Source organism: Salmo trutta, chromosome 22, assembly GCF_901001165.1.
Source record: "Salmo trutta chromosome 22, fSalTru1.1, whole genome shotgun sequence".
NCBI lineage: Eukaryota > Metazoa > Chordata > Actinopteri > Salmoniformes > Salmonidae > Salmo > Salmo trutta.
Genome location: NC_042978.1, coordinates 6,712,755 through 6,740,236, shown reverse-complemented (window position 1 = coordinate 6,740,236; position 27,482 = coordinate 6,712,755). Strand labels below are relative to the sequence as shown.

At 43.8% G+C, this 27,482-nt stretch overlaps 1 protein-coding gene across 25 annotated transcripts in view; it reads left to right on the top strand.

Moving 5' to 3' along the window:
* Positions 1 to 27,482, top strand: part of LOC115157974 (receptor-type tyrosine-protein phosphatase S) — a 280,182-nt gene that overhangs the window by 178,684 nt on the left and 74,016 nt on the right. For 14 of the 25 annotated variants that reach the window (XM_029706364.1, XM_029706362.1, XM_029706372.1 and 11 more), the window contains 7 exons: positions 7,228 to 7,338; positions 9,583 to 9,594; positions 17,550 to 17,819; positions 17,990 to 18,571; positions 18,736 to 18,872; positions 19,073 to 19,217; positions 26,532 to 26,858. In XM_029706364.1, the coding sequence (XP_029562224.1) occupies positions 7,228 to 7,338; positions 9,583 to 9,594; positions 17,550 to 17,819; positions 17,990 to 18,571; positions 18,736 to 18,872; positions 19,073 to 19,217; positions 26,532 to 26,858 (1,584 nt within the window). The remainder of the gene's footprint in view (positions 1 to 7,227; positions 7,339 to 9,582; positions 9,595 to 17,549; positions 17,820 to 17,989; positions 18,572 to 18,735; positions 18,873 to 19,072; positions 19,218 to 26,531; positions 26,859 to 27,482) is intronic. The other 11 variants (XM_029706384.1, XM_029706379.1, XM_029706373.1 and 8 more) reach the window with 3 other exon arrangements.

Below are 27,482 nucleotides of genomic sequence, written 5' to 3'. Positions count from 1 at the left end.
ACTAGGCAGAACCAAATTGAGTGGCAAGGGTGGGAAGGGGGATTGACTGTACCACCTGTTTTGAGGTTTATGAAGTTGGGATCTCTGGATGTTAGCTCTACAGACACTAGTGTCCCTGTAAGCCACAACAGATGCTGTGAGACATAGCGGCCACTTGTTTCGTGTTATTTACCTCCGTGTGCGCCCCGAAACTGTGACCAAACTACTGTTAGCACTATTGTCATGCAAGAGTGCCATAGCTGGTATGAAGAAAAGCAATGGACTCCCTACCTGCAGTTCATTACAGGTGTTATGAGAGCGTTACAAGCCACCAGATGGATGGTGAAAACAATGGCATCACGTCTCGGGGTCCTCTGCTGGTATGCTCACATCTAATGACCTTGGGGTGGCGATTGCGCGTGGTCCGAGTGACAGTGAGAGAGGGGACAACAGATTTGGACAGAGCTGTCACCTTTCCCTGCTCCTGTTTTCTCAAACAGACTGCTCTGTCTCTCTCTCTCCAGCACCCTTTGATTTGGGAAAGCACTGTTGTCACTGTTCTTAACACAGTTGGGAACCTGTTTTTTTCCCAATAGTGTGAATTGGTTGTTGTATTCAAAGGTGTGGCTTTAAACAACTGCAGAGAGGATTATGTGAGAAAAGCAGATGAGAGAGGAGGGAGTTGAAAAGAGAAAAAAGAAGAGGTGGAGAGTACCAGTGCAGAGTGAGAAGGGAGATGAGAAGAATTGGAGAAGAAAAAAAGGAGAACGCATGCAAGGAGAGATGAAAAATACAGATTATCTCTCCTGCGCCACCCTCAGGCCTGGACAAGTTCTGCAGTGGGTGTTAAACCACAGCCAGCCATCTTGTTGATCTCCTAAACAAATCAATCAGGGCCTGCCAGCCCGCACTAATTGAATTACACAAATGGAACTGGGTGGGTACACATGGCCAAGCCTGCGCACGGAGGCAATGGGGTGGGCAGCCTGTGGCCGCGGGCACTTTCTGGAATTAATCATCTGTCTGTGCCAGACCCCTCCCCTCCCTTACCCTGCCTCTCTTTCTCTTCCCCCCATCTCTCTCTCCTTCGTCATCGCCACCCACTCCTAATAGCCTGCCGTGTATTTGTGTGGCGCACGCCTTGGCAGGCCTCTCATTATCACAACTGCCTTCCTCGACACTCTGCATCATATCAGCCTACATCTGCTGTTAACCAGGGGAGCTAGAGCCGTCATGGCTGCCTAAGACCCCCATTGACGACATCTTCTTCTCTGGTGATGATGATGATATGGTGGGGATGGAGGTGGTTGTCTGAAGGGAGTTGAGAGAGGGGAGTTGAGATAGACCTGTCTTGAAAGGGACGTCCTTGTGGATGAGCCTGGCTATTTGGGATTAGGAGCCTCCCTCTTTTCTCTCTATCCCCAAGGGCACTGTAGTAGTATCGATATTACATAGTTGTGGATATCTCATTGCCTCTAGTTTTGACTAGTTGGCTCGTTGAGAACTAGCTAGCTCAATTATAACTAGTCCAGCTGTGATGGGCTAGTCACTATTCACTGACTAATCAGCCATAAACATGGCCCACTAGATGTGTGGTATGGCAAGCACGTCCTTTTCCCTAATGAGATAAAACAAAATAGACGTGCGCCCGGAACTCTTTATTATTGTCGTTATTGTTGTGCTTGTGATAAGACTTCACAGCTGGAGAGGGTTCGTGGCGTGCCGCATGTCCTGCGGAGAGAGAACTTTATTGACGTGTTTCGAGGGCCATTGTGCTAGTGTTGCTGTAAATTGCTGTTTATCTAAAAGACATACGGCTGGTCTCTATCTATAAGTCCCCATTGTGTGGCCGTGTGGAGCTTTGTGCACATTGCCACTTGCTGGCGCAAGAGAATTTTTCCAGTGTTATTATTTTCTTGCATTTTATTTTTTAAGACACAAAAAAATGACAAGTAACGCCAATGGCCATGCACGCTCTGGAAAGCTACAGGCTGTCAGGGTGCTGCCAGGGAACTAGGAGTGGAATTATGCAAAATACATGGAAAATAGTCATACAAAAATGAAAGAGAAGGGGGAAGGAGAGAGGGGGTGAGTTGGTGGAGAGGATTTCGAGAGAAGGAACATCAAAGACATTTTGTTTGGATTCCAGCATGTTAAAAGAGCTTTAGGGCCTGTTGTCTTTAAAGATGGTACCCTCAGTTGGCCAGGGACTGCTTGGTCAAAAATGCAGAATTAGCTATGTATTAGATGAAGGGGGAGGCATAGAGAGAGAGAGAGAGAGAGAGTCTTGAGCACAGTGAATTAATTAATGCAAATGAGTTTGAACAGAAATTATAGCCATTGTATACAAGAATTACGTTCTATGACACAGGCAGACACAATTCGAGCAGACATACACGGATATGAAATCTATAGCACCAATGCAATGGGAAACCATTAATTACTTTGCCAGCTCTGTTCCAGGAAGCGATTTGACGATAAAGAGACTGACAGATCGAGGGAGAAAGCGACTTGAAATAGAATAAAATTGTGATTTTTGCCTGCTCTTCCCAGCTTAAGAACTCTCTGTACTCCTGAGATGTACTTTGAAATAATGGCTGCAATTATGTAATGAAGTCAGTGGGTACCCTAGAACCAGCTGATGGCTCTTAGAAAGGAATTACCTAAAATAGTGAAGCACAGATAAAACACAAACACTCACTCAAAGTCGCTCCTTGATTGAAAAGCTCAATCCACAGGAGCCTCTCGTTGGTTTTAATTAGTGTATAATTAATTTGGCTCGGCTGTTTATGTAGTCATCTTGAGATTCTCTCACTTTGAATCAGTGAGGTTTTACACAAACAATCAATAATCAGGTTTCCATCCAACTTTTTATGCAAGTAAACTACATGTTGGATAAAAATTGTCATGACAGGACTGATGGAAAGTGCAAATCTGTCGGTAAACTTTCCAAATGTTCCTCAAAATCAAATACGCTACACAAGGTGCGATATTTTTGTGTCTGTAAAGTTAATTATGGGAGAAATGGCATCGTAAATTATTTTATGCGTAAATATTTATATACATTTGGAGTTACGCGATGACATGTTTTGTAATCCTCCCACTATGACTCCCATAATAATCTCTTCATGTAGCCCAGGGATCATCAACTAGATTCGGCCCACGGGCCGCCAGTTGGGGAACCCTGATGTAGGCTATACCTGCACTGTATATGCGAGCTGTTAGCTAGAGCGCACTTGGCAATACCAGAGTGGGCACATTCGCTATATAACGCAACATTCTTGTGACAAAACCATCAGTAGAGTTGAAAATGTGATGGAAACCCATTAAACTTTTTTTTTATTCGGTACATTGCAATTTAACTGCAAAAGTTATTTTTATATGCACTACGTCATCACGCACAAGTCAATTTGATGGAACACATCTCTGGTGGAAAATGTGCATATTGTTTTTATGTGGATGTGAGAATATTTGCATGAAAATCTGTCACCAATTGGACGAAAACCTAGGTGCCGACATCAGTGTTATTGATTGTTTGTGTCTGCTAGGAAAAGGTTAAGAATAAATGTTTCAGTTGGCATCTGTAGGTATTGGTTAGAAACTGCTTTTAGTTCTATTCATTTTGGTTCAGGAACTCAAATAAATATAGAAACAGATAAATAATAGCCAGTGTCAAGGTGCTAAAGCATTCCCATGGCAAGAGGGGCCAACCGAAGATCTATGGTCACAGGAAGGGAGAGAAGGGCTTGCTCTCTTCGTAAACACCCAGGCTTTTTTGTTTATTTATCCCCAGTACTTTATGGAGGCATTAAAATTTCTGTCACCGGCCTTCAATCAGCTTAAAGATTTCAGAATTCAGCTCGGCCAACAGAAATTTCTGGAACTGTCTCTGCCCAGAGTCAGACTTCACATGGTTCTTATTCACTGGGCCTCCCTGCCGTCCAACTGAGGAGGCCTCTGAACACGCTCCAGCCCGCCTGCCGTGACTCTGGCACTCGCTGCGCCAACCGCACATCAAACAGATCCAAATCAGGTCCCCTACACACAGAAAAAACACCACCTGTGTTCTTGCAGGTAGATGGTTTCAGTTTGCCGTATGTGTTCACCATGCCAGATAGGACTCCCCATTGGGGATGGGATGATCTGAAAGAGAGAAAATAAGAAAAAAAAGAGAGAAAATAAGAGAATTCTAAATGGGTCAAGTTTCAGAGTCTATGTCTCTCTATTTTGCACAGACTCTTAGCTAGAGATCATACTGTACATGGAAATTGAGGCAGGCAGTCAGAGTAAAGGTAGTAACATAACACAGTGCATTCGGAAAGTATTCAGACCCCTTGACTTTTTCCACATTTTGTTACGTTACAACCTTATTCTAAAATTGATTAAATCGTGTTTTCCATCATCAATCTACACACAATACCTCATAATGACAAAGCAAAAACAGTTTTTAGAATTTTTTGCTCATTTATAAAAAATAAAAAAATTGAGATATCACATTTACATAAATATTCAGACCCTTTACTCAGTACTTTGTTAAAGCACCTTTGGCAGCGATTACAGTCTCGAGTCTTCTTGGGTATGATGCTACAATCTTGGCACACCTGTATTTGGGGAGTTTCTCCCATTCTTTTCTGCAGATCCTCTCAAGCTCTATCAGGTTGGATGGGGAGGGTCGCTGCACAGCTATTTTTCGGTCTCTCCAGAGATGTTAGATCGGGTTCAAGTCCGGGCTCTGGCTGGGACCATTCAAGAACATTCAGAGACTTGTCCCTAAGCCACTCCTGCGTTGTCTTGTTTGTGTGCTTAGGGTCGTTGTCCTGTTGGAAGGTTAACATTTGCCCCAGTCTGAGGTCCTGATCACTCTGGAGCAGGTTTTCATCAAGGATCTCTCTGTATTTTGCTCTGTTCATCTTTCCCTCGTTCCTGACTAGTCCCCCAGTCCCTGCCACTGAAAAAGATCCCCACAGCATGATGCTGCCACCACCATGCTTCACCATAGGGATGGTGCCAGGTTTCCTCCAGACGTGATGCTTGGCATTCAGGCCAAAGAGTTCAATCTTGGTTTCATCAGATCAGATCTTGTTTCTCATGGTCTGAGAGTCCTTTAGGTGCCTTTTGGCAAACTCCAAGCGGGCTGTCATGTCCCTTACTGAGGAGTTGCTTCCGTCTGGCCACTCTACCATAAAGGCCTGACTGGTGGAGTGCTGCAGAGGTGGTCCTTCTGGGAGGTGCTCTCATCTCCACAGAGGAACTCTGAAGCTCTGTCAGTGTGACCATCAGGTTTATGGTCACCTCCCTGACCAAGGCCCTTCTCCCCCGATTTCTCAATTTGGCCAGGCAGCCAGCGCTAGTAAGATACTTGGTGGTTTCAAACTTCTTCCACTCTTTTCATGGGGGCCTTCAATGCTGCAGACATTTTTTGGTACCCTTCCCCAGATCTGTGCCATCCTTAGACCTCATGAGTTGTCGAACGCTCATGGCTTATTTTTTGCTCTGATGTGCACTGTCAACTCTGGGACCTTATATAGACAGGCGTGTGCCTTTCCAAATCATGTCCAATCAATTGAATTTATCACAGGTGGACTCCAATCAAGTTGTAGAAACATCTCAAGGATGATCAATGGAACCAGGATGCACCTGAGCTCAAATTTGAGTCTCATATCAAAGGGTGTGAATACTGATGTAAATAAGGTATTTCTGTTTTTTATAATATTAAAAACCTGATTTTGCTTTGTCATTATGGGGTAATGTGTGTAAATTGATGAGGGGAAAAAAGTATTCAATCCATTTTAGAATAAGGCTGCAATGTAACAAAATGAGGAAAAGGTGAAGGGGTCTGAATACTTTCCGAATGCACTGTATATGGTTCGTTATAAACTGGGTGTTCCGAGCCCTGAATACTGATTGGCTGACATGGGTATGACAAAACATATATTTTTACTGCTCTAATTACTTTGGTAACTAGTTTATAATAGCAATAAGGCACCTCGGGGGTTTGTGGTATATGTTCAATATACCACGGCTAAGGGCTGTATCCATGCACTCCGCATTGCGTCGTGCATAAGAACTGCCCTTGGCCATGGTATATTGGCCATGTACCACACATCCTCGGGCGTTATTGCTTAATTATAGGGACCTATTTAGACTCGAGTGTTAGGGGGACCTTAACATGTTAGCTTTCTGCAGTGGTATATCTGAATTACTTATTTTTTGAAGTGGTGGGGTATCTGACAAAGGAGCACAGGCACAGTGGCATATTGATGTGCCTTAGCTAAACGCTAACGAGCGCCGGTGCTGTTTGTCAGGGAGGCAGGGACGGCAATCTGTCAGCAGGCCGAGCCAGACCGAAGTCCTAATGATATCATCAGGAGTAGCCGTCGTCGAGCGTTAACGAGGAATGATCTGACACCCATTGTTTCACCTCCTGTCTTCGAACTACTTCATTCTCCACACTGTTTACTTTGTTAGCTAATGCTGGTCTTACTCATCTGTAACCCATATTGAGACTTGCACATGGAGACTTGAACATGAACCTGGGGTTTGTTTGTCATCTCTACCTGGCATGTTCTGAGGTTGAAGAAGGTGTCCCTGTAGCCACGGATGCGGACATATACAATTAATTATCTCACTGTTAGCAATCATTCACTCTGTGGTGCTGCAGTGGGGATGGATATGCTGCACTAATTAGAGTGCTTCAGAGTTGCTCATTTTGGACATGAACTGATGAATCGTATGTCTGGAGATCTTCCCATGACCCCCCCCCCCCCCCCCCCACACACACACACACACACACGCACACACACACTCCCTCAGTGAGTGCTATGTGAAGGGTGATCTGTCCATCCCCATTCAATCGTAACCTCTCAGCGTCTACGTCTTGTCTATCACGCCACTGGCACCACTGGCACTCATGGATGTTTGAGGAGAAAAACATACAAGGATCGTACAAGGATCTTTTCCATACACATTTAACAGCAAATTTAGTTTGACTTATTCAGTTCACCAATTTAATTATTTCATTTTTCGTGGGTTAGCGAGGCTAGTGGAAGGCAGTATGCATTAGTGTTAAGGAGAGAACCATTTTCAACGAAATGGGCTTGAGAAATTTATGAGGGATACTTTCCATTTAAGAAGGTTTTTGACTCTCCTACCATTATGGGTTTACTAATAATTTTCTTCTCCTCCCTCTTCTTCTCTCTCTTTCTCTCTGTCTCTCTCTTTGTCTTTGTCGGGTGTTGTCTTTCCCAGGTGCCCTGCAGATTGAGAACAGCGAGGAGACGGACCAGGGGAAGTACGAGTGCGTGGCGTCTAACGTGGAAGGCGTGCGCTACTCATCCCCTGCTAACCTATATGTGCGAGGTAGGGTGCAACAAGGCGCCGGAGGCCAGAACACCTTCTACTACTTTGACGGAAATGGCTGCCAGAGGGCAGCTCAGTCTAAGTGCACTAGGAAGTCCAATTTTAAGAAATCGTGACCAAGGGGGACAATACAATTTCTTAATTTCGAATGGGGCACTATTGTGTATCATACAGTATTTGCAAGAAAAATCTGATATATTTACATAATCCTTGTGGCATTGATACCAGTATTGTTCCTCATAAATGCTAATTTAACTTGCAGTGAAGAGTGTTGAACTGTATCCCACGAAGTAACCCTCCTCCCTGTTATAATGCTCAATTCAAATTGGTGTCTTTTAATCTTGATATGCTCCCCTTTCTGAAAGCCCCAAATACCCTAAAGAAGCAGATATACAAAATGTAGGCTTTTATGATGACAAAGTATGTGGTCAGTAATTATTCAAGTAAGTGGGCGATAGTTGTAGTAGGCTTTTAACTCTGTTTACTGTAAAACGCCCATGTCATTCTCTAAGTTAATGGTCTTAAAGTGAGTGTCCAAGGAATGTTTCTGAATCGATTTTAAGTCACAGGAATATGACGGTAAGTCTGATTTTGATTGGGTGGCAAAGCCTACTGCAAACCAATCAACATTTTTAACCCCATTCTTCCTTTCAGATTGGGAAAAAAGGTTTGAACTGCTGTACAATAAACTAAGGCAATGCCTACAGCACCACTAAAGTAGAAACATCCATTGCTAGTATTACGACTTTACTATTTTGGGGTTTTGTCTTAAAATATGTAATTTAGGGGCTATATTCTGAAATTGTGAAAATATGAAGAACAATCAATCTGAGTAAACATTTCATTTTCTTACAAAACAGGCGATGAAGACAAAAGTTACTCCCTACCACTAATGCTAAACGATAATGAATCCCTTGTGAGGCAGCTTTAATAAATTGAGGCAGATGCATTTTTAGGCATGTATTTTTTAGTTTGTGCATATTTAAAAAAGATGCCTCACATATCTGCTCAGTTTGTACCCGCTGTGTACCAAATAACTTTGTTCCCACTAAATAATTCACTGCTCTTACATTATAAAATGGGTCACGGAGCTGCCTTTTCATTATTGTTGTTATTATCATGCCCTCGGAAGGAGCTGCTTACCAGGGAGTTAAAAATCCTAAAGCAATAATACCGTTCCTCTAGTAGAGGTCCATCTCCAGTTCCCATACAGTCTATATGTGATGCTGTGGCACTCTGAGTCAAGCAGTTAACCTCCACGCTTATGTCCTGTGTGACAGAATAAAAGAACCACGGCAATCTAAGTGAAGAGCTCCATCGATGTAATAAACAGAAAACAATTGGCAACATTTTGTAATCTTAGAATCTGAATGCAAAGAGTTCTATAGTCAAATATATATCATGTCCTCAGACCAAGTTTAGTTCCAGTAACTGGTGCAATCCCCAGAAGCATCAGCACCTTTTAGGATGGTCTCTACATATGATCTGTATCCAGTGGCACAAGTTATGCCTAGATTGTCTCGATTGTCTCTTTTTGGTTTTAATTTGCCATTCAATTCTAAAATTTGATGTTGACTAGTATGTTTTGTTCACAAATCAAATTGCACTTGAAATTAGCAGCTCCAGTAGGGATTAAACCTCAAATGAACATTACCCTAGTATACAGTACTTGATTCTAAGACTGTAGCCACAGACCATCCAAAAATCAAGCCATGTCAAAATGTCACTTTTTGGCTTGCTCATAACCAACCACCTGGTTGAAGTAAATATCTTAATACTGTAGCTGCTAATTTGAGCACAAACTGTGTCCTTCTATTGGTTATTTTCTTTTTTACTTTGGGTTGTTTTTTTAATTTTCTCTTTATTTTGTTTCGTTCTCTAATGAAAGCAAATTCGGCCACCATGGGAGCTCTCTAGGTGGCTAAGGAGCTTGTGAATTTTGATAATGATGATACTCTTGATTTTACTCCAGTGGCGGCCCATTTTTCCTAACAGACGACAGCGCGGCCACTGGGGGTGAATCTGATTTGTTTTGGGTTAAAGCTTATTTAAGGGGCCAGGCAAGTTTCTTAAAGACGGATGTCACTGATAGCAGAGACAGAGAGCCGAGGGAAAACCTAATACTAGAAATGTAGCTGCAGCTAAACGCCTTGAGGTGGCTTTTTTTACTCTCTCTGTGTTTCCCCTATTTTTCTCTTCTCCTCATGTCATTGTGTTCTGCATCAACCCCTTTACATCCCTCAGAGCTTCGAGAAGGTTGGTGTGTTTTTTCTTTTTTACTTTTTTTACCCACATAAAAAAAACATGTTGAAAACTATATTACAAAGCTCGATTCATTACTAATTTGATGAAATCCTAAACAATTTGTATCAAAAATGCTAAATACTTATGAAGGACAATTTTCTTTATTCTTTATTCAAAAGAAGAAATGATTAAAAGAAACCCGCTTAGTTCGGGTTTTGTTTCCTTACTTTTAAGTTTGCATTGTGGGGCCTTTTCTCGTTTGCATCCTTTGGTATTGCTTCTGCTCTGAAAGCTTTCTTGCACTTGTTTCTCATGGAAACCCAGCACTTGGAAATAACAGGGCCTGATGCATGATGGGAGAATGTAACTACGCTTGCATGCCTGAACAGAATTTCTTTGGGCGTTTTCTTTTCTTTCTGCATTCATTCCTGTGTTTTTTGTTAGTTTGTTTCTCTCTACTTCTTCTGTTACCCACCCACTGTTTACCTAATTGAGACCTTAGTTGGCTTCTTCTTTTAGTTAGTCCTTTTGTGTAGTGGTGTTAGTGTTGTGTTTGTTCCTTAGTTTTGTTCTGTTTTTGAACTTTCCTTTCCTTAAAATGTATGTGTTATTCGTGGTTCTTTTGTTTGTGGTTGTTAGTTTTTTCCTCAGTAAAGCTGCTGCTTCTTGAGTCCCTACATGAATTTTAATGCTAGATAAAATAATGTGTGTATACAGCCAGTGTTCCTGTCATCATGTTTAAAGTAATCCATTATGAATACATCAAACCTGATTGGTCTAGATTGGGTTCAGTGGAGATTTTGCATTTTACAGTATCAAGAAGATCAATATCAATATAATGACTCCTGCACGGGTGCAGAGGTGTTTTTTATTTTCCAATGGCGGCAATCAGACACGATTGGTTCGTTGGCTGATTGTCGTTGTCCTTCAGCAGTTGGCAGACTCAATCAAACTCAGCTTTATTATTAATTCAGTCGCCTTTTCGACATTGCATGTCTGAATTGATTTTCAGATTGATGCAAGGCGGGTAATGAAGGTTCTCAAATTGGACAAAAACAAATACGGAGCGGTTTGTTTTTTGATGCGTTTGCTTTATAATCCTGGTCTAATGGTGAGGAGAAGGCGCCAAATTAATTGCAGACCAATGCGAGCACCATTCGTTCACTGCTTCTAAATTGAGTGTCTTGAATCTAGCTTTCCATCTATCAGCTTTCGAAGGAGTTTTCAGCATAATGTGTTACTGTTGGTGTGTGCTAGTTTTGGAGCAGCAGATATTAAGCTGAATCAGATCCAGATCTGTATTAAATCTCATTTCACCCACTGCAGTAAACTTGCACGGCTCCAGAGCGCTTGTGAATACATTACATAGATTTTGGGCAAAAGCCGGGTTGTTGGGCGACGGAATTACATGAGGTTCAACAAGTTTGTTCTATCAGGCGTATCACTCATTCAGGCAGAAAAGATCGCAGACTTGCTCACGACTTCCCGTATCTAACTCCTCTGAGAGCTATGATAATTTCTCTCTCTTTATGGATCTCCTGAGGATTAGGTCCAAGAATATGAGCTCTGTATATTGGTGAAAGTGGCCCTGCTCTGGGTCTGCGAAAGCATGTCCAGAGCTGTGTTGCGTTCCAACTGCGACAAAATAGTCCCTTTAATAATTGACGCAGAGTGGAGAGCTGCACTCTCCCCTGGGCTTGTGTGCCCATGCGGGCCGAGCATGTAGGCTGCCTAAGAGAGACACAGGTTCACCCCTTTGCCTGTACCCTCGCCAACGCAAAAGCGGAAGAATAAATAATGAAACGCATCGCCCCTGCCATGTCTCCCTGGACTTGGTTATTGGCTTTAGTTCTTAGTTTTGTAGTTGTATTCACCCATGGACCCGGTCCTGTACTAGCTTAATGACACACTGTAACATATCCTAACACCAATATGGGCAGTGGAACCACCAAGTTGCAGTTGAGTGTTAATGACATCTCACAATAGTCGACCCACACACTGCTCTGCTGCTGCTCTCAACATGTGTGGTCTCTTTTGTGTCTCCTCTCTCCTTGCCCGTCTCTCTTTAGACTCAACTAAGCCAATACTCCCTTTGAAATCCTCCGTCTTAACGCCGTTCAGCGAGACAGTTCATTAGGCAAATGTACATAATCATCTCTTTTGAGCCCTCACTCGTCGCCGACACAAATGAGGGGTTTGTCGGCTCCCACTGTACCTTGCACCAATTAATGATAAAACGACACTCTATTAGCAATTGTACCAATTGAAGCCTTGCATACCGCAGGCTTGATATCCTCCCATTATTGTTCTCCCACAAAAGAGTCCTTAAAACATGACATGATCCCAACGAAGGAAACTTAACAAGTGAGCCCAGAAGACTTGGGCAATGATTACATTTCGGTAGATTTTTTTGCAGACCTATATTGATATCTCTCTCTCTATATATATATATATATTATTGTAGTAGGTCTGTAATTACTGTCTGGAGAAATATAATAAAAACTTTATCCACATTGTCAGTGATGCAGGAAGACTGTGCTGTGCTGTGATGACTGCATGTGAATGTTTGCACCCCTACTATGATGCCTGCCTTGTTTTGAATGTGCTTGCATGTCCTGCTGTGCATTTGTGTGTAACTGTTGGGAAAGAAAGCTAGATTACACCTTATTTTCTCGCTGGCCAAAGTGGAAGCCAGCCATTGCTAAGTAGATGTTTGTTTGAAGGAGTCCTGGAGATGACAGGCCCCCTCAAAACCGCACATATCTGTATCCTTGGAACCCTGTATGAATTAAGAAATGCATCTTTTTTGTCACACAACAGGGATCAATTTACTCTCAATCTGGACCAAATGTATATAATTTTTCCAATCTGACTAATTCACCACAAAGCTGAGACATATCTGCAGTATCGTTTGGCTGCTTGTCTACCTGTAAGACGATGGAAAAGTGAGGCACTATACAATCTTTTGAGCCTACTGTTTGCTATTATCAGATATCCAGCCAGGATTTCTGTCAGTATACCTTATGTAATAATATCCATTTTGATGAGCCACCCATAGAGACTATTTAGCATTGCCACAGCCAAGGTGTGTTAATATGGGCGGCCCCTGTGGTTTCTATGTAAATGTGCTCGGCCTCACTCCACGAGTGTAACTAAAGGAACTCCATGTCATGCCTGTGTCCTCAGGCACCAAGAGGGTGTAATCTCAGCTTCAAGGTGACACTAAAGGCTGCACATTATTTTGGCTTACCCCTTCATTTTGGGGCAGGACAGACTGCCTCACCAAAATGGCCGATAATGTCCGCCTTCAACTGACCTCCGTTTTGGCACTGAACTCCTTCCACGTACCGCCCACTTAGAGTTACCGCAGTACTCTGGCGTTCTCTCTTGACTGCTTCTTCACCTTCGTCCACTGTATGACATTTGAGTTGTCTTTCTCTCCACATTGGGGCTTTAAATAGGATTATATATTTGTTACTGAGTCAAAATGAGTGGTCTATTATTCTCTCCATTCTATATGGGCCGGTTGGGCTCCTGGTCTTTGTGAATGAGGAGACGTGTCAATGCAATTGGGATTCTTTTTTAGCTGGGTTTGCGTTTCTAAAGTGTAGCATCGCAAAGAAAGAGCAGCACTCACCACATCAAACACTCTTGTCTGCTCGGTAGAGCTCACAGAGCCAGGTGCATGATAAATACATGTACTCCACTCTATCCCTTAATTATTTCGTATACAGTACTATATCAAGGTAATGGTAGTGGGTGAGGCATTGGCTAGAGATACAAATGTCGACCAGTAACAGCATACTGAGGGGCCCAGCTCCCAATTCCTCTGCCGCTGTCACCCTACCCATCTCAAGATGAATAGGATTTAACGAAGCTGCGTTTATTGTCAACTAATGATGCTCTGTTCAAACAGATATTCTGGAGATATTCTGAGGGTAGAATTGATCAGAATGCATCAGAGGCTACATAAATGCATAGGGTTACAAGTTAGATTGTTCCTTTGACGCCTGCTTGAAAGATTTTAATGGAGGTTGGTATACCATTTTTTCCAGGGTGGAGATTTATATTACAGAAAACAGTAGGGCCTTCGAAGTGCAGGTAGCCAAAGGTGACGGGTTAGATCTTTTTCCTCTGTTAAAGCCTCATTCACTCAACCACCAATGCTCCCGGTCCATTGGCTGACCCTCGCCCCAAGGGAGAGAACAGCACTGTCAAAACCAAAACTGGTATTCTCTTATTCGAATGTCCATACAATTCAACCTGATTGGACTTCCCTTTAAAAATAGACTTCTTTGATATTCAAGTGTTTGGAATTTGATCTATGTAAGTCAAATATAAAAGTGTCCGTAAGTCCTCTATTTGCCTTGAACCCCCCCAAAACACAAGTTCCAAAACATCCAATGGTCTTGATACAGAGCCTTGAAGAACACACATGCATACTGTGATATTGTGTATGCTATTAAGACTGGTTTTGTGGATTTTAAGTTGGATTTCCTTTCTTTGATTTTGTGTGTATGTGTCCCCACACCATGCTAGATTGGGAATGGCATGCTTGGATGGGCTTGGTTGACATGGTTGGACCGTACTGGTTCTCTTGTGTCGGACCTGGTGGATGGAAGGATGCCTGACTGTTGTCTGTTACTCATGCCATAGTCACAACCATGCATGTCCGTGTGAGGAATGGGTTGCCCTTTCACCTTTGTTCTTCAATAAGCACTTTTTGGGGAGGGATTAGAATAAGGCTATGGCCTTTTTGGTTGAATACTTTACTCGAAGTGCTCTACAAAACGGCTGCCATAAGAGTGACATCATACCTACCATAACAGGACAGGACAGGACAGGGATCATGACAAAAATGATAACAGATATGACATTGTTCTGACATGTCTGATTGTTGTAACATCTGAAAGATGTTGAAACTACACTCTCCTGCCTATTAACAAAGTTATATTCGTTGATATAAATGGAGGGTTGGTTGTGATTCAGTCATGACCTGTTATGAAATAAATGATGTCATGTCACCGTTTTACTAGCATTGCGATTGTCACTTCTTGTGAATATGGTGCCCACTTTCTTTTCGTTTTTGGAAATAGGAGCCAATTCTGGAAATGGTTGTGTTTATCTAAAATGTGTCTAAAAAGTTCAAAGGTGTTATGGTTTATTTGGTGTCTTTTTGACATGATGCAATTTGAGTTACCATTTTACTATAAGTAAACACAAAGCATTTTACATAATGTTATCTTAAAGGGAAATGTGTAAGAACCACAAGCTAACTTCTACTTCATCTGAATAGAGCCTCAAGGTTGGATTGTGACATTCTGAGATAGTAACTGGAACAATTGACATTGTCAGTGAATTAGAGGTATTTTGTAACGTACTCCGGGAGAGCAGTGGTGTGGGTGTATAAGATAATATGATTATCGGCCAATGGGGATCATAGAAGGTCACCATTCATCTTCAACCCAATCAGAACAAGTCATGTGAATAAATGCTTTATTAGTCATTTTACACATACAATAAAAGGCGATACGCCTCCACGATTCTGTGACCAATCAATTGTGGTTGATTCCGTAGTTCAGATTCTAGTAAAAGGTAGTAGAGATTAACATTTCTTGGATGTCTCTTTGTGCACAAGCTTGGTTTATGTATTATAGATCCCAGCCCAGAGTTACTTTATTGATATGCACACTTGGTAGTGTACACAAACAGGTAAATCATTTTAGGAGTGTGCTGTAAACTGATTGGTGCTCTCCCTCGTGGAAAAACAACCAAGGTTATCCAATATTACTATTGAATGAATCCCATTTGGATCGACACGGTGTGTTTGAAATGCCATTTTTCCTCTATGCCCCATCTTCCCCCCCTAACCTTTGTGCACCCCTGGTTTTGTTGGCAACAAGCTGGGGGATGGGGGGGGGCAGTTGAATTTCTGATTTGAAGCCCCAGTGTGCGAGACCTTGAACCCACTTTGAGCAATGTTTTTGTTTACTTTGGCCAGAATCACAGTCTCCTTACTCTATCCCACTTCCGCCCCTCTCCCCTCCTACCTTCCCCTACCCTCTCCCCTCCCTCTGCGTACAGTACGTCCTTGTGCCCATCAGTGTCTTGTCTGTCTGTCCCTTCAGTCTGCTGTCTTGCTGCTTGGGTCTGTTCCGTTCTGCCTCGTGTCCCGTCTCCTTGTCCTCTCCGTCTGTCTGTCTGTCTGTCTGTCTCTAAGTCTGAGTCTCACCCCTTACATATTCACCACATTTTTTTTTACGTCTCTTTCTCTCGCTCTCCCTCTCGACCTGAGTCCCATAGCCTCATACACAGTGTGTCTGTCACGCACACACATACACATAGCATTACATCACACATATCACAAACAACACACACATGTAGATATACTATGCATACTCACATAAACCCAAACTATTACCCAACTCAACCCTCTCCCCTCTCTCAATCCCATGATCAACTTCCTCTGACCATTCAACCTACAGCCAATTCTCTCCCATCCTAGACGTCCATTGTACTGTACCTTTCTCCAGCTCTTCCTCTACCTCCTGTCGGTTTGTTTCTTGACTTCTTTTACTATCTGTGATAGTTCCTCTCTAGCTACAAGTTCTACAGCTATCTCTTTATGTCCTCTTATAAACACACTACCTGTTCCTCTCTATATTTATTTTGTGTTACTTCTGCCAGGACTGCGATGTGACAATGTGCCAACTGTCACATTAGGTCACATTGGCAAAAAAAAAAAGAAAAAAAAAAGAAGCTTACACAGCATTGAAGTGGGTTTCCCCCTCCCTCCTCCCACCCCTCCCTTCTCTCTTTTTGTCTCTCTCTCTGTCTCTATTCCTTGCGCGTGCTTTATCCTATATCTGATATTTCTCTTTTCCTCTCCAATCGTCTTTGTCTGGGCATGCTAGCGAACCTTAAGTTATATTCCTCAATGCATTTTATCTCAATTTTATATCTGGTTTTGTTACTTATCATTTAATCCTTGGTTTACCTCAATCTATTATGCATGCTGTCTGTGGGACTGATAGTTGCATCTATCAATGGAACCGTGTCAGATCTTAAAAAGGCTTTGTCCAGTGGATCTACCCTAAAACACAAAAATCTGATTAAAGTTTCTCATCATTAGCCATAGCTAGCAGGTACCATTAGGACTAAGAGCACGAGCCTGTTTATCAATCAGGTGCATGAGGCCCCAACTCGAACTATAATCACTCTATCCATAGAATAAATACAATGGGAGAAATGTCTTAGGGAAGATCTCAATTGCATACTCCTCGCATCCTCTCTCCACTTTCCTTGTCTCCTTCTCATAACCCATTGGAGGAGAAGGTCAGCGTGGAGAGAGCTCTGGCTTTCTCATCCTATGGGTTTTGAGAAGGAGACAAGGAGAGAGGACGAGAGGAGTATGCAATTGAGATCTTCCTTTATTCTTCCTTTGTCGTGGGAGGGCCTATAATGGCCAACTTCCTGGTTTGCTGTGAGTGGCTGTGAGGACAGGAAGTTTCTGTTTACTGTATGGCATCGATCATACAGTACTCCCTCAAATATTATACTCTGTCTTCATGGGTGTTAACTCCACGTTGTAGATGCATATTCTGTCAGTAGTTCAGTTTTCAAAGATGAGAAACTCATAATAGATTTTTGTGTCTTTAATTGTGCCGTGATGGGTCAAATTTTGGTAAATGGAACCTTGTTGCTATGAATCGTTGCTTTAATGTCAATCTATATTGTTGTTGAAGCAGTTCTTGTTAGTTTAGTATTTTTTTGTTACTTTGGAAAGTATGTACTAGAAAAACGTACTATATTTAGTTGATTTAGTTGTCATGCACCGTGTGGATCTCTGTTGATGTAACGGATGCCGTTGAAAGGGTCAATTTTCATCGGCCGGTCTTGTTACCTCTTTTTCTCTCTCTTTTTGACTCCCTCCCTCCACCTCTTCCCTCCCTCCTTCCCCCTCCCAGTCCGGCGCGTGCCCCCTCGCTTTTCCATCCCGCCGACCAGTCACGAGATCATGCCGGGTGGCAGTGTGAACATCACCTGCGTGGCGGTAGGGTCGCCCATGCCCTACGTCAAATGGATGCTCAACTCAGAGGACCTGACGCCGGAGGACGAGATGCCGGTGGGCCGGAACGTTCTGGAGCTCAACAGCGTGCGAGAGTCGGCAAACTACACATGTGTGGCCATGAGCAGTCTGGGCATCATCGAGGCGGTCGCACAGATCACAGTCAAGTGTAAGAGGGGGCACAGGGATTCATCTAGGCTACTACTACTACTGCTATGGTCGGGCAAAACCAGCATGGAAATGTGTTATGAGGTGTTATGAGGTGTCATCTTTATGATAATTCTATGTTTGCATCTAAAAGTCCCTCTTCACCCCTCCCTCCCCACCTGACCCCCACAGCCCTGCCCAAGCCCCCAGGCATCCCCATGGTGACCGAGACCACGGCCACCAGCGTCACCATCACCTGGGACTCGGGCAACCCGGACCCTGTGTCCTATTACATCATCCAGTACCGCGCCAAGTCTCCTGACAGCAAGTTTGAGACCATGGACGGCATCACCACCACGCGATACAGCATCGGAGGCCTTTACCCCAACACAGAGTATGAGATCCGCGTTTCGGCCTTCAACACGATCGGCCAGGGCCCCCCCAGTGAGCCGGTGGAGACCCGTACCGGGGAACAAGCCCCGGCCAGTCCGCCCCGCAACATCCAGGCCCGGATCATCTCCCAGAACACCATGATGGTCCGCTGGGACGAGCCTGAGGAGCCCAACGGGCAGATCAAAGGGTACCGGGTGTACTACACCATGGACCCGTCCCAGCTCATGAGCCTATGGCAGATCCATAATGTCCAGGATAGCATCATCACCACCATCCAGAGCCTGGTGGCGTCTGAGACCTACACCATCCGTGTCCTGGCCTTTACATCGGTGGGCGATGGGCCCTTCTCCGACCCCATCCACGTCAAAGTGCTGCAAGGAGGTTAGGGTTCTGGGTTCAACCCTTCCTATCAACATGTCTGTGTGCTCTCACTAGGGATGAATGCATACCACAAGTGATCCATTACGATCCTGTACTGTAGAAAGGAAAGAAGGTTCACTGCAATGATCACTGTCACTAATTAAATGTATCTTTGACTATCTTAGTCCCCGGACAGCCAACAAAGTTCCAGGTTGGCGCTGTGTCCGACACAAGCATCGAGTTGACCTGGGAACCTGCCTTTGAGAAGGAGGGAATCATCAACTTTGAGCTTCGGTACAAAGAGGGCAGTTTTGGCAGCCAGGTAAGATATTGTTGTCCATTGTTTAAAGCTATGGGAAGATTGTTGACCAAGCCTTTGCCTTTAAGTACTCTTGAACACCCTATCTGAGGAAAGGTGGTCAAACAAGGTTAAAAAAGGAACAAACATAAGGTACAGTAAACTGAAGTGATATTTAATTTCCGTCAAAGGCACGCCTCACTCCCTCTGTTCTCCACCAACAGGTGACCATAACCTTTGGCCCCACTGCCTCATACGTCGTTGAGGGCCTGCGAGCAAATACAGAGTACTACTTCTCTCTGGCCGCCATTTCCAACAAAGGCATTGGAGCCTTCACCAACGAAATATCCCAGAAAACCTTGCAAGCCAGTATGTAGCCCTTTTGCTCTCTTTTCCATGTACTCTGTGTGGGGTGTGGGCGGGTGGTAGGATTCTGTGGTGCAGAGGTTAACAATGTGTTTATGTCTTCTGGGGACCTTTAATCATGCAGATATTTTGTGAGGACATGAACTCTCTTCCTGGCTCCAGGCTAGAACCATGGAATTAAAGGAAGCGTATCTGTTATTGCCTTGATGTCGAAGTTCTCATCACCTTTGAACTGTGAATGTGTTTTATGAGGCCATACTCAGGGTTCAAAGCTGATTCAGTTTGCAATGTCTTTCTTGATTCAATACTATCCAGGTCATCTTTTGAAAACATGTGATTTAATGCTTTGTGAATGACCAATGATGTTTTCTCCCAAAGACTTCAACCTGACAACAATAACTTTACATTTGCCTCATGAACATGACATACACTCTGTACGATATTCTGTTCTTCTGGAGGATAGGGCTGTGTTCGGTAATGCAAAAGGTTGTGAGTACTGTATTCACAGTCGTTTATTGCTTTTAACCGCTTTTTACCTTTTGATTTGATTATTTTCTAACCTGGGTTTAAACTGTATGTCATGGTGCTAACTATGATGCAGTTTATCCTACATTGTCAAACAAACCGGTCAATGTGGACAGACAACGTTTTGCAGTTTCTTTGGTTTTGCAGTTGGTTTTCCTTTGTCAACAGCAAGTGCACTTTAACCCATGTGACTGAGACATAAAAAATGTCTAACTCCCCAGTGACTGCCATGGCTTTCTGCTGAACCGTCAATAGACAGGGGAGAGGGAGGGTGTAGATGGGTGGGTGTAGGAATCTGAAGACAGGCTGCAAAACCATCCAATCACAAGCCTTTACTGTTCCTCAGCAGCCTCACCTTGCAAATGAATTCCAGCCGGTCAACTCAGGAGTGGCCTGTACATGTTTTCCCCAGATGCCAGGAACACATCTAAATAATTTAAAAGCTGCTTGCTAAAAATAGTCCCAAACAAATGACATCATGGTACCTAGTAGGTGCAGAAGATGGAATACAAATATTCAATGCTGGTTGAGGAATGTGGAGCTGTTAGGATATTACATGTACAATCTCCTGTAAGTCTCCAGACTTCCTTAGGGGTTACATACTGTGTTCAAAGATTTAGATATGAGTTATGTGTTGAGGTTTAAGGCTTTATCTCCAAAGAAGTCAGACAATGTATCTGGATTTGCTTACATTGTGGATGGATCAGGGCAGCCTTTGTGCAATTTGGGCATTTCTGCAGGGTAGTAAGTTAATATAGGTAAATTGTACAGATCAATGAGTATTGCTCAAATATGTGGATTCCCTAGCCTAGTCAAATGAGTGTATTAATCATACAGCATCCATGTAATCATAGCCCACATAATTCCATTATATTTTCAGTAATGTACGTGGATGTTTAATTTGAGAATAGATTGGAGCTGTTTTGTCCTCTGTCTGATTCCTAAGGGGTTTACAATGAAGAACTTTGACTGGGGTTGGCCATCGGAAAGCCATGGTAGTGGGAGGAGACCTCCTTTAACACATTTTCTGTTTTTACCAGTGCAACTTGTTAGCCGTGCCCCTTGTTGGGGGTATAGGGCTTTGGGAGAACCACTTCACATTTATGTTGGTTGTGGTTTGGATAGCTACGCAGACAGTGCTGCTGAATCACTTATAGGGCACCAGTTGCATGCAATACTCCCTCCTATCCCCTGGGGGTGCTATTGAGATTCTGTAACTGCATCCTTGATCAACGGCTACACCAGGCATGACCCTACCTATATATGCACAGTCAACTCCATCTCTGTCACTGTCTTCAAGTATGTGTGTGGGTATTTCCGCCTGTATATGTATGTATGTCACAGGTGGCTGGTTGAACCTTAATTGTGGAGGACAGGCTCATAGTAATGGCTGGAACAGAATAAATGGAATGGTATCGAACACATCAAACACATGGAAACCATGTGTTTGATACCATTCCATTCACACCATTCCAGCCATTCTATTCTCTCTTTCTCTCTCTCTCTTTCTCTCTCTCTCTGTCTCTCTGTCTGTCCTTCCATTGCTGTCTCTGTCACGTTACCCTTGTCTGAAATGGAACAAAATCTCTCCTTGGAATGGCTTGACATCACCTTGCTTACTTTGTTTCCTTCCTCCTGTTTTGTCGAGTCAATTTAATACATTTTTAGTCAGATTTTTTTTTTTTTTTAAGCATACAGCTCACATTACATCAGGAAGCAGCTTGCCACATTTTTGCTGGCGAATGGATTCTAATGTGAAGTCAACTGCAGCCACCACACCAGCTACAACATATACCACTTAGTGATAACATTTCCAAACCTTATCCATTTAATTAGAGTAAGTATCTCCTGGGGTCTATTTCAGCTCCCTGCTTGTGCTGAGGGTCTCCTTTTTTCAACCCGTTGAGCTCTGTTGTTAGAGTCCAGGGACATCGGTCACTTCTCTTAGTCAATGGCTGCTCGTGTACAGCCAGCCATCCCTTCTGAAGTAGGTGTCAGAAAAAGCCAATGGCTTCACATCAAAGAGGTCAGAAAGGTTACGAACTCAGACAGTCAAATCAAAACTGTGTTTCACACCACAACACAAAAACATCAAAACAAAACATGATCTTGTGGATGCCTTTGAGGTAAGTGTTTGTTTGGCACAGGTGGTCCAGTCTGCCGTAGCCCATAACAACGACCCCCCCCTCCCATTACCCCTTTGACCTGCCACTTAGCCACTCAACCTTCAGTAACTTAGAAGTCTATTTCCATTATACTCGTCCCAAAAGAAGAGACGCGAATAGGTTAGTAGACTCCATATGTGAAATGGTTAAATATTAATACAACATGTCTGTGGTTTGGCTACTCATACATTTTGGGAATAGAGAGTATATGTCTCTTCCAGACAGCTCAGTGAGTTGATTAAGGTCCTTGTGACATGTTTAGCTCAGGGCAAGTATCTTCAGTGCAGTGAACAGTGGAGTTAGTTGAAACTCCCTGCCTCGTGGCAAAAACCTCAGCAAAACTGAGTGTACTATTAGAGTGTGACGTGTAGCACAAAAACACACACTCCCAGTTCCACTTCCACTCCCCCCCCCCCCCCCCCCACCACACACACACACCCTAAAGTGCTGGCTTTCTAGAAAACAAATGTATTCTACTTTGGCAGTAAAAGAGCGGAGAGGTACATCAAGTAAAGTAAAGAGTATACTGTGTCCATCGCAAAAAGCAAAGCCAATCATCACATAGTTCCATCCTTAAAACAAACCAAGGGATTCTAGGAGACTGCTTTGAGACACATGACCGCCCCGCCCTAGATTGCTGGCCCTCATACATATCTCCATCCTCCTCCCCCTTCTAAGAATCCAATTACCTTAGTGCGCCACTGCCAGACACTGTCATTATAAACACACACCTCATTGGAGCAGCATGAGATTGCTCGCTATACATAAGCCACACACACACACACACACATTTGCAGGCTACAGTATAATGAGAAAAAGAGGAAACCTTGTTTACCAGCGGCTTGACTGGGCCTGCTACTCACACACTCAGATGTGTTTAAACACTAATGACATGTTAGGGAAAGACCATTAGAACGGGAGACACAAAATAGTACCGAAAAACATTTAAGCCTAGATTTGAGCTTGCAAATTACCCTTGCATTACTCGGCAGACTGGACCTCTTTTCCAACCAAGTGAAGTGAAAGACAAAAGGCAATCTTCTCCTTGTTTCCTTTCTGTCTATTCTCTTTGGTACAGTACAAATGTCCTCAGAGTGTGGAGTTTGTCTTCAGTCAGTGTGGCGTGACCAGGGGCCATTGTCATGGGGGCCGCTCTGCCACTAAGGACCAGTGAAAACCCACAGCCAAAGAGTTCTCGCCCGACTCCTTAGCTTAGCTTCAAGAAGTCACTTATTTGATCTCAGATCTGCAATATCTGACTCCAAGAAGATCAATTAAAGTGTATCTGAGTCAAATTATTTTGGGCTAGGTAACAAAGAAATGTATGTGGCACCATTGAGTTAAATGTTCCTACACTGGTCCTGTGGGCAGCAATGGCCCCCATTCAGACGCAAGGCCCCCTGGGATACGCTGTCCTAGTCAGACGAGGTTGAGATACCTATGAGACAACCGTTCAGACGCGGCCGCGGAGGGTCCACACACCGGGACCGGGAGCTCCCCCTATCTCCCTCAACATTACTCAGCCGAGAGGAACGGTAATGGGGGCAGGCAGGACCCCGGGGTGGGTCTTACGTGATTTTTGCAGAGGGGAGAGTAAAGGGCCCAATGATGTCAGATAAGAATCCCATTTCATAGCGTCTGAATTAGTTTCACGCTTTGCCGATGAGCTATAGGGAGACCTCTGGATTGTCAGGCTTTGTTACACATTTAGATTATACCTTGAAGCTGCCAACACCCAGTGGAGTGTTATCGCTCAAATTAAAATGGCTGATTCTAAATCCCTGTATTTAGCCAAACAAGCAGTTTAGCCCACCACTTACTGTAATTGCTGAAGGTTTTTAGATTTATTGGAATGTTTGTACGAACGCGGCCATTTGGCATGGAGACGGATTAATTCCGTAATGATGACAAATACCACTCTGACATTCGACATTGACGGTGAAAATAAAACACAGCGCACGCATCTTGTACTTACACTCCTGACTGAATGTGAATTTGATTTGTGACTAGCCGCAGACGAATGACTTGTGGACCAGCTTGTGTTGCGAGCAGGGCTATTGAAGGAGGTACATGTTTGCAGTAATTTATAAAGCCTCTACCAGCACTAGAAAACAACCCAAAACACATCTCCCTCTAAGCTTCCGTTCGCATCATAACAGACTTAGAATATGGTTGCGATATCTCCACAGACATGACTAATGATACTGTATGTCAAATCATATAGCATTCATACAGGCTTTCAAAAGATGCTTCAAAAGACCTACTGAAAGTGAAGCATTACCAGAGTTCCATCTTTTGTTGCTGTCATAGTTCTAGTGTCCATAATCTCCACCACTGGGCTTTGTGGGAGCCGAGGCTTACCCCATGGCTGTGCCCCTTGCCTGTCTTAAGTTTATCTGGTGTGAGGGGTCTGCGTGGCGCCATAGCTCAAACCCTGACAGATTCCACAGTTTCTGTCTTCACATGATTGAGCACTGAGCGATCATTCTTGACACTGAGAGTTTGCAAAATACAATCTATTGTGGGGAAGAATGGAGAGAGAAGAAGCTGAAAGGCTCAAATCCGTTAAAACCGCAAATAAATAAGCACGTTGGACACAGAAAAGGTTCTAAACTGTAGCTGTTCCAGAACAGTCAGTTCTTATAGCTTTTGACTGAGACTGTCCACTGATTGTAAATGCCTCCTGTCTTCTCCGGCCGCACTGTTAGCAAGAGTGGCAGTGCGGTTGGTACCGCAGCAGTAACCTTAATGAATGCAGCAGCACAAGTCATCCGTCTCGGTGCTGGTGCTGCCTGTGTTCTTTTTTATTGTTTAAGAGTTAGCGGCAGGCTACGCCCCATCGGTAAAAGTGGGGAAGCTATGAAATGGGATTCTCTGAGCAAACGGTTAAGATAAAAAAAAGGAACTGTGTCCTTTTCCCAAGGTCAAATGCAGAAACACAGAATCCAGTGGGTGTAGGTTTTCCCCAACTGCTCCCATCCCTCAGTCTTGTGGACCCTCCCTCCGGCCCAAGTTATACAAGAGTATAATGCAGTCCTGGCTACAGCACAGAGCCAACTCTCTCACTCTTAGCAACCCAAAACAGACCGAAACTACCTATCTCAACAGGCCAATTTGACCAACTACAAAGCACAGTTTTCTGGGTTTGAATTTGGTAGAATTTGGTAAGACGTGTCTCTATTTGGACACAGTATGTAGAAGGAGAGGGTTGTAGCTCACTGGCTCAGGGTGAGCGCAATCTGTAGTCAGGTGCTGGTGGTAAGAAGGTCTTCAAAAGTTAGTATTTGAAGGAAGCCAGGTACGTATAATGCAGACTGTACTTGTGTTTTGAAGTTTTAATGTTCTTATTTTCCGTTTTCTGCCCAATAGCCCGTTTTTTCATGTTTGTTATGATTTGACATTTTGGACCCTAACGCTTTTCTTTCTTTTGAGTCACCTCGGTTACAGATCAAATTCATTTTCCAGTTGCTTGTATCAATTTGTGTTTTGCTTTTGCTTGTTTGGAATGAAAACATACTGTATTTTGTTTTTCCTGTGGACTTAATTTCCATTTTTGTCCCAGATTTGTACAATGTGGAATGCCTTTTTCTATGAATTCACGTTTTTCATTTAGCTTAGTCCACCACTATTACAGATGAATTAGATAGTAAAAATGAACTGGGCTTGTCACAAATGATGTGAAGAATATTATACTATAGTCACACGGAGTGTTGGTAAAAAAAGGGGGGATCTTGACTTAAATAGAAAGGGTCTCATCTATGTTCTCTTATCCGTCTAATGCCTGGTGCGGGTTGAGAAGTGAAACATTTTATCACTCCTTGCACACTCACTTGGTGAGCACGAGTTCTAAGAGCTCTGTGCAGATTAGAACGTATAGGCTTTCATTTTGATTTAGAAGTTCACAGATGTGTAGTTTTTAATATGTTTTGGAAGAGCGCTCCACACAAAAAATCCAGCCACTGTGTTGAATAGCTTTTATATAATAATAATAATAATAATAATAATAATAATAATATTAATAAAAAGACCCACTCTGCTACTTATCCCCCTTCCTCTAACTCCCATACTGGAAGCACAACACCTTTCAGTTTAAGGAGGGGTGTAAGGCTGCCAAAAATAGAGGGGCTCTGGTTTTTATCCTTTAATCGATAGTGTGAGTGTGTAGCGCGCAGTGCAGGCCTGGACAGGCTAACATCAGATAGCTCCCGTGGTATCACACACGGGCTGATATCTGACAGACCCTGACAGACCCCTTGGTGTTACAGACCACTGTGCACATGTCTGGAAATATAATTCTGTGAGTCCGTGACATAGTCCCAGCTATCAAAAGAACTGGCCCTGTGTCTCACGAGAGGCGTCCATTTTGCTTCATTATTACGCGCGCTGTGTCGTCCAGTCCTCCTTACACCTTTTACGTTTACATTTGCCTGACGAGTCAGTGTTTCTGTTTTGTGTTAACATTCTTGTCAGTTCAAGTCTCCTTTTGAGTTGGGTTTTTCCTTTTATCATTTTCTTTATCTCTCCCATCTTTTTGTTTTTTGTTTTTCACCCCTTTCCCCCTTCCTCCCCTCCTCCTCCTCCTCCGCCTCCTCCTCCCCCCTTCCTCCCTATCCTCCCACCTGACCAGAGCCCTCAGCCCCCCCTCAAGACATTAAGTGCAGCAGCTCCAGCTCCACCACCCTACTGGTAAGTTGGCGCCCCCCGCCTGTGGAGAGCCAGAATGGCGCCCTGGCGGGGTACCTAGTGCGCTACCAGGTGGTGGGAGCCTCCGTAGAGGGTGGAGGCGGCGGTGCCGGAGAACCCATGGAGGAGCCGGCCGTGCCGCCCAGGGTCGGGCAGGTGCTGCTGCAGAAGCTGGAGAAGTGGACCCAGTACCGTGTCACCTTGGCCGCCTTCACCGAAATCGGGCCGGGCCCAGAGAGCGAACCCTTGCTCTGCCGCACCGACGAGGATGGTAATTGAGCTTATTTCACCCGCAATCTGAACACTTGTTGTGAGGCAAATACAATACCTGGGCTGTCGACATAGCTACACAACGATCTGCTTCTCAGACAATGGGCAATACCTCTACTACCGTATGATTACAGGGATGTAGCAGTAGCAACCCATAAAATTACCTCACCTAAGCTTCACTTATGACACCCATACCGCTAAATATAGAATAAATTCACACTGTCAATAGCGTACCTCCGTGGTTCAAATCAAAGACCCCCAGACATAAGCGTCTTAATAAAAACCAGACCACCCCCAGCGACATCACAATATCCTTTGGAAATCTGAAAGTCGTTGTTAAACCATTTTCCCTCCCCTCCTACATTAAATTTATGATATAGCCGCCCCATCTCATCTCATTCTTCCTCTATGGTGTCTAACAGCCTAGTGTTTAGCCTCTAACAGTTATGAGCATGCCACACCTCAGGACCTCGTATGGCTGGCCATGTCACAGCACAGCCAATTCCACTGATGGGAGGCTGACAGTAACTCAGCCATGTGATGGCTCGCCATCCCTCACAATACACTGGTGCAAATGGGCCACACTTTTATTAACCGTGCGTAGGAGCCAATTTGTCTCTGGAGG